We start from the raw sequence: 14613 nt of genomic DNA on the forward strand, positions 1-14613 counted from the left end.
CCGTTTTCACTGCCAGAAAAGTGAGAAAACGAGAAAGCGCTTTTCAAGCAATTTTAGAAAAAAAAAACACACAAAAGACTGCAAATCGTTTGACCAATGCAAACAACAAACGACGAGACATGATAATGACGTTTCGTTTCGCCGTGAGACATCAGAAATTGCTTCGATTTTTTGTTACTTTTTGCTCTACCTTTTGTTACTTTTTACCCCAAGTGGCCATTTTTAATAAAAGGATTTCTGGAGAAAAGAACTTTTGTAAAATTCTAAAATAGATAGCGGATTCGTATTCAAAAAATCCAAATTATTTAGAAAATATTCAGCAGTGCATCAATTTTGGAAAATAAATAGGTAATAATTGTTATCTTCTGCAAGGAAAATATTTCAAAAATAGGGCTAAAAAATTCGATATTTTTTATTTTCTAATTCTATTTCTATTTCTTATTCGAATTCTAAGGAACTTACGACATTGAAGAAGGTCTATGAAGGCTATCTATAGAAAAAAAATTTGAACCGCTATCTTTTTTACCTTGGAAGATATTGAATTTTGAATTTTTCGATTTGTGACTTTTTGTCCCAGTCTCCCCTACCCATTACACTTTTTTGGAGAAAGTTCATAACCTATGAATAGCTACACAAACTTATTTATTAATCTCCAAACAAATCAGCAAAATCTCTGAATTGACCCGTGGATCAGCAAACAATTAAAATTGGACAGTACAAAAATAAGTTGTATCAGTAAAATATTAGGTGTAGCAGGAGGTGGGCTACGTTGATATACGATTTTTTTTTGCATATTTCTAAATGATGCTGAGCCTTACCATAATATAATATAATTTATATCTACAATTGTTTTGTCTATCTAAATTACATTTCGTTGAAGCCCAGTTTCCTTTATGAGAAAAAATCGTATATCAATGTAGCCAAAGTAGCCCCACCTCTCCCTAGGTCATTCAAAAATGTAAATAAAAAGATCTCTGGTCATATCTCTTTGCAGAACGAAATATAAAGAATTTGTTCCAAATTACATTTGTATTTTTCTTTTGTCCAAGACCAATATCTTAACAATTAAATCAGGAAATGATGATAGTCAGCAAATAATGATTTTCTGAGAATATTATCGCATAAATCATAAATGGTCTTAAGTTTATTTATACAATATCTAGAAGAGTGTCTACTTTATTTATTCAGAGCATTTTATCTCAATACAGAGTGAAGACCATAAATCCTAAAATTTTGTTTACCTATAGAGGGGTTATTAGGGTTCAGATGGTCTGAAGAAGTCATGTCTTCTATGTGCGATCGATGAATGTAAGTCTAGTTTGTGAATTTTCTTCCACCCACAAAAAGTGCCTCTTCAGCCTAAAAGATTTTTACATATTTTCCAGGAAATTTCATTTTAGATGCGATATCTCATATTCACATCTATTGTAATTTACCGATTTGATCCATCACTAAAAAGTAAAACTTAAAAATCTTAAAGTTGATAAACAAGAAGTAAATTGACTCAAATAGGCCTCAGTTGAGTAATTGTAAAAGCAATTTTGCATTTCTTTGATATAAAAATATTTTTCAAGCTTGCAAAAACTGGTGCAATGAAAGAAAATCACAAGCTCACACAGTTTACAACTGTAGAAAAAAAATTGTCCGTGAGAAGCTGTTTTGTGAAAATTTTAGCCTGTTCACCTGCTGAAGCTCAATACAGTAGACTCTCTCTCAATCGGGAATATGGGGCGAAATATCATCCGGTTTAGCGATAGTATTGAGCGTCAAAGCCTTTGTAAATTCCACAAAAAGCGCTCAATTATAAAGAATCACGATTAAATAGGAAGAACTACAGCGAATTTGAGCGAATTAGCTTCATAATTAAACGTGAAAATTGTCAACAAAATTTGTCGCCCGATTGAAAAAGAGCAGATTGAGTGAGAGTCTACTGTATGGTATATGAAAGCGTATACACTCAACACTTCGTTATCCGGCACTTCGATATCCGGGTGACAGCTGCCAAACACTGGCGGTTGATGTATTCAAAATTATTTTTACTAAACATGAAGTTTGTCCAGAGTGAATTAAAGTATTATTAACATTGTATCGAAGTTTTTAATATAATTGTGATAAAAAATGAAACATAAGCACATCACGAAGACAATTCTCTTTTTCTTTGTCAGACAGAAAATAAATTCACACGGCACAAAATAGAAAAAAACCGTTGATCATTCAAAAAACCTAAATATCATTTTGTCCCCCAGTCAGCCGGATATCGAAGAGTCTACTGTACTATCATGTAAAGTAAAGAATAAGTAAGTCATATTGTAAGGCTTTCTTTCAATGAACATGTAAATGATACAAAGGCTTTACCATGTATTGCTTTCGTAATATTAACATGTAAGGTATTTGAAAGGGTACATCATCATGTAAGGCTTAACTAAAGTAAGATGTAAAGCTTTCTGTTAATCAACACGTAAACTATTTTAAAGCTTTACCATGTTTTGCTTTCATAAAACTTTGAAATAAGGTATATACCGTCATGTAAGGCATAAATGCAACATGGTGTAAGTTTTTCCCTTGTTCAACAATAAATCATTATGAAAGTTTTACTATGTATTTTTTTTGCATATTATTCATCATGTAAGTTTTATAAAGGATATGTTATCATGTAATGTCCTGGACACACTTACGACTAAAGTCCAGAGACGACTAAGCTCGTTCATAGCCAAGCCAGTTCCTGACACACTACAAACGAGGCTTAAAATTTTCTGGCACTCATGAAACATAACTTTCGTGGGTTTTATGCAGATATTTCTACTGAAATGCACTACTAATCTTTTGAAAATGAAACTACTTTTAAATTTACTTCAAAATTCACGTATAACAACAAGAATTATTCACTAGAATCGCCAAAATTAGCTTAAGTCGCGAGTTAGCTTCCACCTCACAAATAATTGTAATTAACAATAATTATTGGACGTGTACTGAGACATGATATTACAAATAGTTTCATTTTCAGAGGAGTATTAGTGCATTTCAGTAGAAATATCTGCATAAAAACCCAGGAAAGTTATGTTTTGTGGATACCTGTGCGCTAATCCTCATTTGTAGTGTGTCAGGAACTGACTTGGCTATGAACTAGCTTAGTCGTCTCTGGACTTTAGTCGTAAGTGTGTCTAGGGCATAAGACATAAGGATGCCTTACGAATGGTTTTCTGGAAATTTTCACGTTAAGGATATAATTCATGCGAGCTACACGTACACCGGAGTCCTGCTACAAAGGTTCAGGTGAAATATTTTATTTTATTCATCAGTGGGGTTTAGTTCTTAACTAAAACCTACTACTGAATGATTATGAATATGATTCTTATGATCATATTCCAGAGTGACTTTTCTAATGAGAGTCAATTTAAATTTTGATACGAATGCTTTTCATGAAAAGCGTTCGTCGGCCTTAAATTTAAGGCTTACGTAGGTGACAAAAGTGTGGTTATACTGTGTTAAACCTCCATAAGCGATAGTGATTAGTAAGGCTTACATGCACTAACATGTAAAACTTATGTAAGGCATCTTTTCGCTGCTGGGATAGTTGGAGAATCCATTCGGTTTGCTTGGTAGTCAGAAAAAATCACTGAACTTGAACATCATTTTTGTGTGCGAAAGTTCAAAGCCTCCCCCTACCATCTGCCCAACACTCCCCTATACCGAATCAGTTATTTTAAAAAAATCTATGTTTTTCAAATTCCCTGTAACGCATGTCCACCGACATTCCGGTGGAAAGTCGTAGGAATGTAGATACAAACATTCGAATAATTGCCCCCCCTCGCCCTCGACCTTCCTTGGTTAAGACTTTGACGTTAATGTTATGCGTCTTGTGAAATAAAAAATAGTTATTTTCTTAATTTTTGGAATATAAAGCTCATAAAGGAAAAGTGAAAGTGAAGTTAAATTATCAAACTCCATCCAATTCATTAAAGCGACATGAGCATCAAGTTACCTGCTGGTCAGAATCACTAAAAACGCTAAATCCGCTAAATCTCCGGCTAGCCCGGAGTTAGAGATAAAATTGTTCAGGACGAGGAACAACTCAAAATCACGCAGAGAAACTCAAAATTTAACACAGATCAAGCCATATCCTTGAGCAATCAGAAATCAATAAGGACCAACCTTGCGGCCCGGAAGGTTCTAGGAATTCCCATACGTCCTTTGAAGCTCTTAAAGAAAGTGCCGGAAGAAACATGAGAGGAAAAAGGGCATGGAGTACGAGTATGCAAAGGGATCTCATGAGATTTTACAAAAAAAATCCAGAACTATGGAATACCAAACATCCTGATTACAACGTAAAAGAGAAAAGAGATGTGATTTTGCAAAAGCTCAAACAAGAATTATGCAAAAAATATTCGGCAAATACAGAACTCTTTGATGAAAGTGAGTTTTCTTTTTTTTTCCTTTGTGATTATTGTTAAATGAATAAAATCTCTTTCGATATTTCAGACAAAATAATTATAAAATATCTGTCTATGAAGGCATATTACAGAGCACAAGTTAAAGCGAGCAGGGAAGGGGGACGCTGTCCTCCATATATATTCTTTAAAGATTTTGCGAACTTTGACAAGATTATAGCACAAACTAAGGTGGAAGAACCGGAAGAACCAGTAATACCCCAAAATTCTCCCAAACCTGAAGACTTGCTGTCAATCAAATTATCCGAAAGCACCGGAGAACTCTATGACCCTGACACCAAAGTGCTAATACATATTTCAAGCGACGATGAGAACTTTGCTCCTCCAGTCGCTGAATCTCCGAAGCCTTCCCAACCTTCACCAAATCCAGTGCCAGCGAAGCGATATAGAACTGCCCAATCAACGTACATAGAAACTTCTATTAATCCGTCGTGTTCATCGAGCACTCCCGTGCTTCCGGAATCCTCCGGAGAAACGAAAGCCAGCACTGCAGGCATTCCAGATGATGCCAGGAAGCTTGAGAATCAGAAATTTTGTGATTTTCTCGCGAGCCGAATGAATGACATGCCCAAGGAAAGTTCACGGGACTTCCAATTCAAAATCCTAATGCTTCTGAACCAGGATTACTAAAAACACGAAAGGACGCCAGGATCATCATTCTACCCATTCTACCTACCAAGATTTTTTTTACAAATAATAATATCATGAATTGAATTTTGAAGAGTTAAATAAAAAAAAAATGATTATTATTTAAGTTCTGATTATAAAAATAATGTAAGATTAAAAAAAATACAAAAGCTTTTGATTCAGTTTTGAGTTTGTGGCTCGCCCCTGTCCAGTGCAAAAAGATTCACTTGTAAATTGGATAATGCAAAAAATGGCCAAAATGCTCTAAATGGTTGTAAAGTTTGAGGCCTCTATCTCTAATAGTTTCCGAGATAATCGACTTTAAAGATTTTCAGACACTTACGCATTTTTCATTCAATTTTTTTCGTTTTCAAGTGAAATTTTGCACATATCAAGTCTGAAAGAGGCTCTAAATGGATGTAAAGTTTGAGGGCTCTATCTCTCATAGTTTCCGAGATAATCGACTTTAAAGATTTTCAGACATTTTTATGCATGTCTCATACAATTTTGCTCATTTTCAAATGAAATTTTGCACATCTCAAGCCTGTAGGAGGCTTTAAACGGATGTAAAGTTTGAGGCCTCTATCTCTAATAGTTTCCGAGATAATCGACTTTAAAGATTTTCAGACACTTTTACGCATTTTTCATTCAATTTTTTTCGTTTTCAAGTGAAATTTTGCACATATCAAGTCTGAAAGAGGCTCTAAATGGATGTAAAGTTTGAGGCCTCTATCTCTTATAGTTTCCGAGATAATCGACTTTAAAGATTTTCAGACACTTTTACGCATTTTTCATTCAATTTTTTTCGTTTTCAAGTGAAATTTTGCACATATCAAGTCTGAAAGAGGCTCTAAATGGATGTAAAGTTTGAGGGCTCTATCTCTCATAGTTTCCGAGATAATCGACTTTAAAGATTTTAAGACATTTTTATGCATTTCTCATCCAATTTGCCTTTTAAGAATTATTAAACGAAATTTGCATTATTTATGTATAAATATCGTTCGAGTTTTCCACAATCCGAATTTGCAATGAAGGAATCGCACCTTTATAAGCTGATCTAGGCTTATCACTGGCTTTCGTTTTCAAGTGAAATTTTGCACATATCAAGTCTGAACGAGGCTCTAAATGGATGTAAAGTTTTAGGCCTCTATCTCTAATAGTTTCCGAGATAATCGACTTTAAAGATTTTCAGACACAGAAAATTTTAACCTCCAGATCGATGACAAGTTGGAAAAAGCGGTTTATACAACTGCTCACTCTTTCAGTTCAAGCAGTAGTAGATTTTTAAATTGATGAGAAATTTAAAAGTAATACTTGTTGTGAGTGCCTTTTACGGTGCTATTCTTTGGCCCACAAACCAATTGAAATTATGCCTTCCGGTCTATTTTAAATTCCTACTTTCTCTTCTAATTTATATCGCTAAAAATTATGATATTCATGATTTTATTAGGGTATAAGAACACCTGCTTATCTCTTACTGAAAATTATGATTTCCTGGTGATTCTAAGTAGGAAGTTTGAGTGTATAAAAATGGCAAAGAAATGCCCAATAGCTCAGTAGTCGCATCATGAAGTTCTCAGGATTTCTCCTTGTGGTATCAATTTCACTGGCTCTGGCCAATTTTGTGGTATCATCGGCAAGTTGAAAGTTTAATTGATTTTTTTAAAAAAAGTAAATATTTTATGAAAATTATTTTTGATTCAGCCGGTAAAGTCCATATGGGACATTCAACACGAGTCTAGGCTCAATTCAAAGCCAAGTGGAAAAATCATAGAAGGAACACCTGCCGAATTAGGGCAATTTCCGTATCAAGTCCGAGTAACCATGTATGGTCTAACGATTGGATTAGGATGGTGTGGTGGAAGTATCATCAGCGAGCGGTGGGTTGTAACAGCAGCACACTGTGTGCGGGATGCCACTCTGCCCGTCAAATTTATACTGTATTTAGTAGAAGCGGGTTCCTTAAGGGCAGGGAAACCTGAGAAAAAGACCTGGTTACCCGGTACTAATGCCTTCTTTTTTGATGGTTACAATTCCACCACTCTCATGAACGACATAGCCTTACTCAAACTTCGGCAGCCATTTACCTTTAGTGAAACTATCAATAAAATAAATTTACCTCCGAGTGATATCGATTGTGGTGACCAAATCGATTCTGATCTTACAGTTTCCGGTTTTGGTGCCACCTCAAACGGTGGCGAAGCTTCCAATATTTTGCTCTACACCATCCTCAAAATTATAAGCTTTGCCCTATGCCAAGAGCAGTACGTTGGAGACACAATCCCAACCACATCACTATGTGCTGAGGATCCAGGACCACTTCCCAAAAGTTCCGTTTGCAGTGGAGATTCTGGAGGCCCGGCCTCTATATTGTACGATGGGGAACCTATACTGTGTGGCGTAGTATCTTATGGACATAACGATGGATGCAATACCACTGCTCAAGGATTTACCAACGTTAGCAAATTCCTCGTTTGGATTCAAGAGACGATGGCAAATAAATAACTCTATAATGGCCTCTAGAAATTGTGATAGAGGCCATTAACAGTGATAGAGGCCAAAAGTTCAGTAGATTGATTCTTTTAAATGAAGATGTAAAGATTAAGATAGAACAGGAGTGAGTGTGAATAAAATGTTTGATTATCGAGATCAAAAAAAGAACTTTTTAAATTGTGAGAACGGATTTAATTTTAAAGGATTTAACAGGTCTAATGGATCTGCTGTAAGCACTTTAAGGTCTCTATTGGGTACATATACTCCTTATTTGTCGCATTTTGAAGTAAATCTTTCGCAAATATGCAAGTAATTTGCGTCAAAATGCTCCATTTTGAAGTAGTCATCTTCGGTTTGCTGATAATTCGCTATCGATTTCTTTTAAATTTATCAAAAAATAGCTTCATTTTTTTGTAAAGGCCTCTACACACTTCTAAGGGGCATTTGATATCCAAAAAAGATATGTGTCAATTATAGCCAATATATTAGGTGAGATTCTTAATAATCTCACCTACTATAATCCTAACAAAATTTCATGTCGTCCGATCGAGCTCAAATTTGGCCAAAATGTGTTTCAGCATTTCCTGATCACGAATATATATGTGGCTAATTTACGTTCCCGGCCGGCCGGCCGGCCGCTCTTTGGAGCTTAATAGCTCCTAAACTAAAAAAGATATCGACTTGCGGTTTTCGGCAAAGGTTATATATCGGGTTAAAATTGCAACTTGGTGCATTGACCCCCCACCCCCCACCCCTCCTTCCGCCATTTTGAAGACCCCCCTTTTTTTGTTTTCTCAATAGCTCCGCCCCTATGGCATCGAGCGGGCTCAAATTTTAGTATGTTATAGCTGGGCCTTAGAGCTTTCCATCAATACCAAACTTAAGGTCCCCCGACCCCCCTGACCCGAGCTATAAGGGTCCAAAAAAAATTTCTTAAAATGGCCATAACTCCGGTTCTAATTATCAGAATTTAAAAAGTGAGTGCGTTTTGGAAAGCTCTCGTGAAATGCCACTTCCCCTTCTAACATCACAAGTTCATAAAACCACCGCTAGGGGCTCTATTTTTAAAAAGAAGATTTTTCAATTTTTTAGGTTAAATAACTCAGAAATTCCTTTATACATCGGGCTGAAATTTTAGTATGTTGTAGCCGCTGATTATACCTATCAAACAAAAAAATACTTAAGTCGATCCATAACCCCTGACCCGAGCTATAAGGGATCAATGTTCGAATATTTACCGGCCTCTATCTCCGGTTCTAATTAACATATCGACCTAAATTTTGGCTTTTTGGTTTTGTCTCGATGAACACTTTCAGATGGAATTTCAAAAAGTCGCCACAGGTGGCGCTGCGATAGCGCCAAAATTCATCGAAATTCAAACTCATTTTTCTTAAAAAATTCCTTTGTACAAGTTAATGAAATTTTAGAGTGTTGTAGCCAGTCAAGGACGTTTCCAAAATGGGGCGTAAGTGCGCTGTGGTTGCAATAGATCCGGAGATATGAGGGGTCAAAGTTCACAAAATTCAAAAAATCATATCTCCGGTTCTATTTGACCGATTTTGATGAATGAGGGCTTAAACGAAAGATCTCACCAAATGCTACAACTTTCTAGAATATTTGAACTTCGTGGGACCAACACCAGGGGCGCTACTGTCAAAAAAACAATTTCAATATCACATAACCTCAATTATCTCGACACGTGCTTAACCGATTTTGATAATTACTTCAACATAATTGTAGAGGATATTTGTCTCTATATTTCGTCCATACATAATTTTTCGATCAGATAATGCGATCTGTCCGATTTTGCCGTTTAAGCGTGAAAAAATTAATTTTTCCCATAATAACGCTTTAAAATCACTCAGATGCCAATTTGACTGCCTCTACTCCACCAAGACACTTAAAATAGGGTTTTAAATGGAAAGTCTCACAAAATACAACAATTCTTTCATATAGTTGAAATTCACCAAATGAACACTTGGGGCGATCTGGTCGAAAAAACGAGTTCAGAAACAAAAAACCGCGCTTATATCGGCTTCTGAGTAATCGATGAGATCATGTTCTATGGCAAAATTATAGAGAACTTTCTCGTCTACGTTTCACCCATATATCACTTTTCTGTCAGTTCATCCAAATCCTTGATATTTTGGTTTTTAATACAAAGGAAATATTTGAAAATTTATTATGTAAGCCCTTCCGGCACATTTGACAGTCTTTTGTAAAAAAAGCGTGGCGTGACGTGCAGTTGTGTAATTCTTTTGTGAAAGGAATTTGTGTAAGGTAGGATATTTTCTCATGTTAAAAACCTATGTTGCAGATTCTAAATTTGAATTTAAATAATTATGGGGATCAGCCTTTGCAGAGGTGTGCAGGAACCGTTGAAACCGAATAAACGTCAAAATAAGTTTGCTCAGGTAGCGTTTTTGTGACCATTGACGAACAAGCTTTATTTGACGTTTTTTCGGTTTCAAACGGTTCTTGCACACCTCTGCTTTATAGATTCATTAGAGTTGCTTTTATGGTTAGGAGTTGCCAGATATAGAAAAGAAACGTAGAAGTGTCAGTTTTTAGAGTGAATTCTGCTGCAAAGGACGCTAAGAGATTGATTGCAGAAATTGAAAGATTTTGTAAGTAAAATTAGAAGAAAACTAGATTATATGTTACAAGAGGAATTTATTTATAGGATAGAAAATAGAGACAAAGATTTATGAAAGACGAATACGAGTAGGATTGATCTTTGAAAAGTTGATGAAAAGAATTACCTGCGTAAGTAGAAAATCCAGGAAATACAGTGCCCGCTTCGTAATCCGGATGATTGGGAGACAATATGACAGATGTCCGCTTCGTAATCCGGATAGATTTTTTAAATTTGTTCAACGGTCTCGAAAATATAATACAAGTTTTTTTTTGTAGAATTAGTATAAAAGTTATAAAGAAGATTAAAAAGACAATTAGAGAATTCTATGCTATTATAGGGGGAACTGGGGCAGTAGTAAACTGGGGTAGATGTAAACACTGTAATTTTTTTCATTAATTTTAAGACTCCAGAGGATAAAACCCATAAGCATTCATAGATACCATGGAGATGTATGTCCACAGATGAATTGGTCAATAAAATCCTAATACTTTAAAAATAAAAATCATTTTTCCCGAAAATGTTGATATTTCGATTATTTTGGTCATTTGGATTTCCACCTGGAAATTGAAAACTGTGTAAAATAATCGAAATGTAGCAATACCAGTTCTTTCCTACATCTTTTAGGATTATATTTATGGATTTACTAGACAAATTGAGATTCTCATTATTTCAAAAGAATTAATAATTGGTCAGAAAACAGCATTTGGGGTAGATGTAATCAGGCAATTTCAATTTCACAAAGTGAGTAGGTAAAAGAGCGGGAAATTGACCTTCATGCGAAATATCTATAATTCATAGATTACGAAAAAAATTGGTGGCGCTGTGTTAAATAAAAAGTCACATGATGTCAAAATATGGGGAAAATCCATTGAAAAATGTCTTTGATATGCATGCTTTTAGTTTTTTTTGCTATTTTAATTATTCTTTGTAAAAAGTGTCATGATTTTTTGAAAAATATACAGTCTTTATATATCTCTTAAGTAATTAAAATAATCGAGAGTGGTGCAAAGTTAATTTCAAGGGTGGGAAAAAAGGTGTTTACATCCTCCCCAGAAAGTGGTTACTTCTACCCCAGGTATTTTGTGAAAAGAGAAAAATGCACAGGGACACAAATTTTATTTTTATGGAAAACTCAATTGTTTTCCAGCATCCGCATTACCCTCGACGAATTGCCTATACCCAAGGGTAAAACATGAGCTAAGAAATATTTTCCAAAAAATCACGGTGTCCTTGGAAAATCACCTCAAATTCGCATCTATCGAAAATGGTTACATGTGCCCCAGTCTCCCCTACTTCATTTATTAAGCAAAAACATCACAGGATAATTCATTTTCATGGTAGAACAGACATGCATACATAACCTCAAAATTATTTTATATGTAACCGTCGAGAACTCGTCCGGATTACGGCGATCCGGATTAGAAAGCGTGCACTGTATTGTAATAGAAGTTTGAGGGATCTCTATTTATAGGGCAATTAGGATTAAAAAAGTGAGCAGGAATTATGGGAGATTTAAGAGGGCATCTTTGAACGCTCAGGTAAAGAAAGAAAAGATAGGTTGGATGTTCAATGGCTGATCGCAATTTTTTTTCAGATCTTAAATCATTTCGCATTTCGCACCCGTCCACATAGACTTTGATACGGTATTATTTGAAGAATAAAGAATATTTCCGATGGAAGAATTTGTCAAGAACAACCTATGTAATTTAGTAGTATTTATTGTATATAGGTTTAGCTGAACTCCTTCGGAGACGATCAAGCCCAGGTCCTGAGTCAGGATAAAGAGTTTTATAACTTGGTAGTTTGAGAGAAAAATGAGAGAAATTCAATATGGCGATAGTATGAAAATTATTAAAAGGTTGTAAACTCGTGAAATATCTTGAGGTTGATGGAAGCAAACGGAGGCCGTTTGAGTTAAAGTAAGAACTGAATTATCTTGTTTAAGGAAATTAATTGAAATGTAGGTTATATTTTAGGGACCATCAACACACACTTGACCACACGCATTGAATCAGACAATTATTTATTGAATAATTAGCCATTATACCGCCAGACTTAATCAAGCCCTTGCAGTCCACCACGCGTGAAACTCCAGTTGATAAAAATAAATACAGTCCACTATCTCTTGATTTTTTTGGACCCAGGAGACTTGGTCCCCAACAGAATTGATTCATCTAACAATATCAAAACTTATTTTTCTTGCTCTTTTCAATATTTAATAATGAAGCACGTACACGCTTTATGGATTCTCTGCCATTTTCTGGTCAACCCAGCTTCGTAATTTGGACAGATCTGTGCATCCTTGGGGACGGTCATCACATCCTCTGTTGGAGACGTAAGAAATAACTCCAGCCAGTGTTGTAGCACCACTAATAGACAGAGTACATGGACCTCCAGAATCACCACTGCAGAAGCCACTTATGGAAGAAGTAGAGTCATAAATGCAGAAGGATGTTTCAATTGGGATTGGTTCTCTCCCGTATTCGCTTAAGCATTGACTAGAAGTAATCAAGAGAGTATCTGATGTGTAGAGCAAGACTTCAGATAGTGATGCAGTTTGACGATCTGAAGTTACCCCAAAGCCAGATACAGTTACTGGATCTCCCAAAAATTGTGACATATCTGTTCCTTGGGCTACAAGACTTATAGTACCAACCAAAGCACTGATAGTAAAAGGATTGTCTAACTTTAGCAGTGCAATGTCATTCGCAAGGGTTTCTCCATTAAAACCATCATGTACGAAGACATTAGAAGAAGAAACTGGAGATGATTGCTCTGCTTCAGAATTTGCTGTAAAGAAGCCCGCCTCGACTCTATAAGAACTGACACTAACAGTGCAGTGAGCTGCTATGAGGACCCATGCTGTACTTATGATAGATCCACCACAAATACCCTGATTTGAACCACTTGTCAGGATAATTCTAGCTTGGTAAGGAAATTGGCCGTTTGTAGCAGTAATTCCATTGATAATTCTTCCCGTAGAGTTGAGGAACGTTGGATGTTCGCGTTTAAAATCCAACATGGACTTTACTGGCTACAAGAAGAGAAATTTTTAAAGAAATTCTTTTCCTCGGATGAAATATCATTCAAGTTACCGATGATGCCACAAAATCAGTCAGAACTAGAGAACCTGCAGCCACAAGAATACACCCGAAAAACTTCATGATGACACTACTAAATCGTTTGGATACGTTTTGTCATTTTATACTCTCAAAATCCTACTCAAAATCACCAGGAAATTATAATTCTCAACACAAATAGACAGGTGTTTAGTGCAAAAGTAATAAATCTTGCTGATATAGTTTTTATTGCAGGAAACCACGACGATTAGAGAAAGTTGGATTTTCCTTTTATTTATGAGGTTTATGAGAGTCTAAAACCCTGTGATAAGCCTGATAAGCGTATGGTAGCTGTGATTCTTTACAGCTAGCCTCCGAATGCTTGAAACGAGAAATGCATGCAAATTCGGTAAAGATCGAGCAAACCCGTTTATTACTATTGCTAATAGATCGGGTCAGACTGACTACATCTAATCTAGGAGAACATGCGAACCGTAGTTGGAAAGGTTTCAACCTCCGCTACAACACACTAAAATTTCATCGAAAAGCAAACTGTTGTGACGTGAAATATTCGCAAAGTAATCCCAGAGCCAACACAAAATCTTCTGAGGAAAATCAGATGACTTGACGTCCAAATAGCGTATTGACATCTAAGGTAAAATTCATGCGAGCAACTGATACACCAGCGAAAGACATTGAGGCGCTTATGGAATGTAAAAGCAAGCTGGGCTGGAGTGTAAAGCAACTCATGCTAAATGAGCGGCTTGAATGGGCTGCCTGGGCTGCCCATTGAACCGGGACCGTTAGTTCCCAGTCTTGCCTCCTTTAGCTGTGTGAGAGACAGCTATTGCCTTCGGCGATGCTGCGGGATTGGGCTTGAACTGAGAGTGTTCTAGAACCCTCCAGGAAGGGACGAGGCTTTAGCCCTCTTCTGGATTGTGTTATTGGTTCCCCGAGCTCGTCACCCTAAGTGGCGTGGTCACAGCTATTGTCATCGGCAGGATCACCGGAGAAAACTGGGACCTCAAACGCAGTATTGCTTTTCAGGAAGTGACGAGGCTGTTGCTCCCTTCCGTGACCATCTTTATTGCACGAACTCTCCTCCTCGACAATTGAAAGAACGGTTATTATCATCGTCGACTTTTGGACTGGACTTGGAAATGCCATGGTCGTTGGTCGGTCCTGTTGGTGAATCAGTCCCGCAGAGCAGTTCCAAAAAGAGTGTCGATGCTTTTGTCCCCTCTTGATTATTATTATTAATCGTATCGAGATATTTGTACAATGTAATCATGTTATATTGTTGTTCTATCCCGTGTTCTGCTAAGTTCATGTGTAAACCGTCCAGGAG

General features: G+C 36.3%; 3 protein-coding genes across 3 annotated transcripts; 2 read left to right on the forward strand and 1 right to left on the reverse strand.

Moving 5' to 3' along the window:
* Positions 1-3816: 3816 nt before the first annotated feature.
* Positions 3817-5257, forward strand: LOC129803694 (uncharacterized). Its single transcript, XM_055850448.1, has 2 exons — positions 3817-4413; positions 4480-5257. Exons 1-2 carry the CDS (start codon positions 4224-4226, stop codon positions 5076-5078), a joined length of 789 nt encoding a protein of 262 aa, XP_055706423.1. The 5' UTR covers positions 3817-4223; the 3' UTR covers positions 5079-5257.
* Positions 5258-6642: 1385 nt separating this feature from the next.
* On the forward strand, positions 6643-7680 carry LOC129805053 (trypsin-1-like). The gene is made up of 2 exons (XM_055852867.1): positions 6643-6711; positions 6780-7680. The coding sequence occupies exons 1-2, from the start codon at positions 6643-6645 to the stop codon at positions 7578-7580; spliced, it is 870 nt and encodes a 289-aa protein (XP_055708842.1). The 3' UTR covers positions 7581-7680.
* A 4765-nt stretch (positions 7681-12445) lies between these two features.
* LOC129805054 (brachyurin-like) lies at positions 12446-13370 on the reverse strand. The gene is made up of 2 exons (XM_055852868.1): positions 13302-13370; positions 12446-13240 (listed from the first exon to the last, which is right to left on the reverse strand). Exons 1-2 carry the CDS (start codon positions 13368-13370, stop codon positions 12446-12448), a joined length of 864 nt encoding a protein of 287 aa, XP_055708843.1.
* Between the last annotated feature and the right edge of the window lie 1243 nt (positions 13371-14613).

The sequence above is a fragment of the Phlebotomus papatasi genome, chromosome 2, assembly GCF_024763615.1.
Source record: "Phlebotomus papatasi isolate M1 chromosome 2, Ppap_2.1, whole genome shotgun sequence".
Classification (NCBI taxonomy): Eukaryota; Metazoa; Arthropoda; class Insecta; order Diptera; family Psychodidae; genus Phlebotomus; species Phlebotomus papatasi.

Bases quoted from the DNA above. Each gene is read 5' to 3' on its own strand.
- LOC129803694 (XM_055850448.1), top strand. From the start codon at position 4,224: ATGAGAGGAAAAAGGGCATGGAGTACGAGTATGCAAAGGGATCTCATG. The intron at 4,414-4,479 runs GTGAGTTTTCTT...TCGATATTTCAG, and splicing joins TACAGAACTCTTTGATGAAA to ACAAAATAATTATAAAATAT.
- LOC129805053 (XM_055852867.1), top strand. From the start codon at position 6,643: ATGAAGTTCTCAGGATTTCTCCTTGTGGTATCAATTTCACTGGCTCTG. The intron at 6,712-6,779 runs GCAAGTTGAAAG...TTTTTGATTCAG, and splicing joins CCAATTTTGTGGTATCATCG to CCGGTAAAGTCCATATGGGA.
- LOC129805054 (XM_055852868.1), bottom strand. From the start codon at position 13,370: ATGAAGTTTTTCGGGTGTATTCTTGTGGCTGCAGGTTCTCTAGTTCTG. The intron at 13,241-13,301 runs GTAACTTGAATG...CTCTTCTTGTAG, and splicing joins CTGATTTTGTGGCATCATCG to CCAGTAAAGTCCATGTTGGA.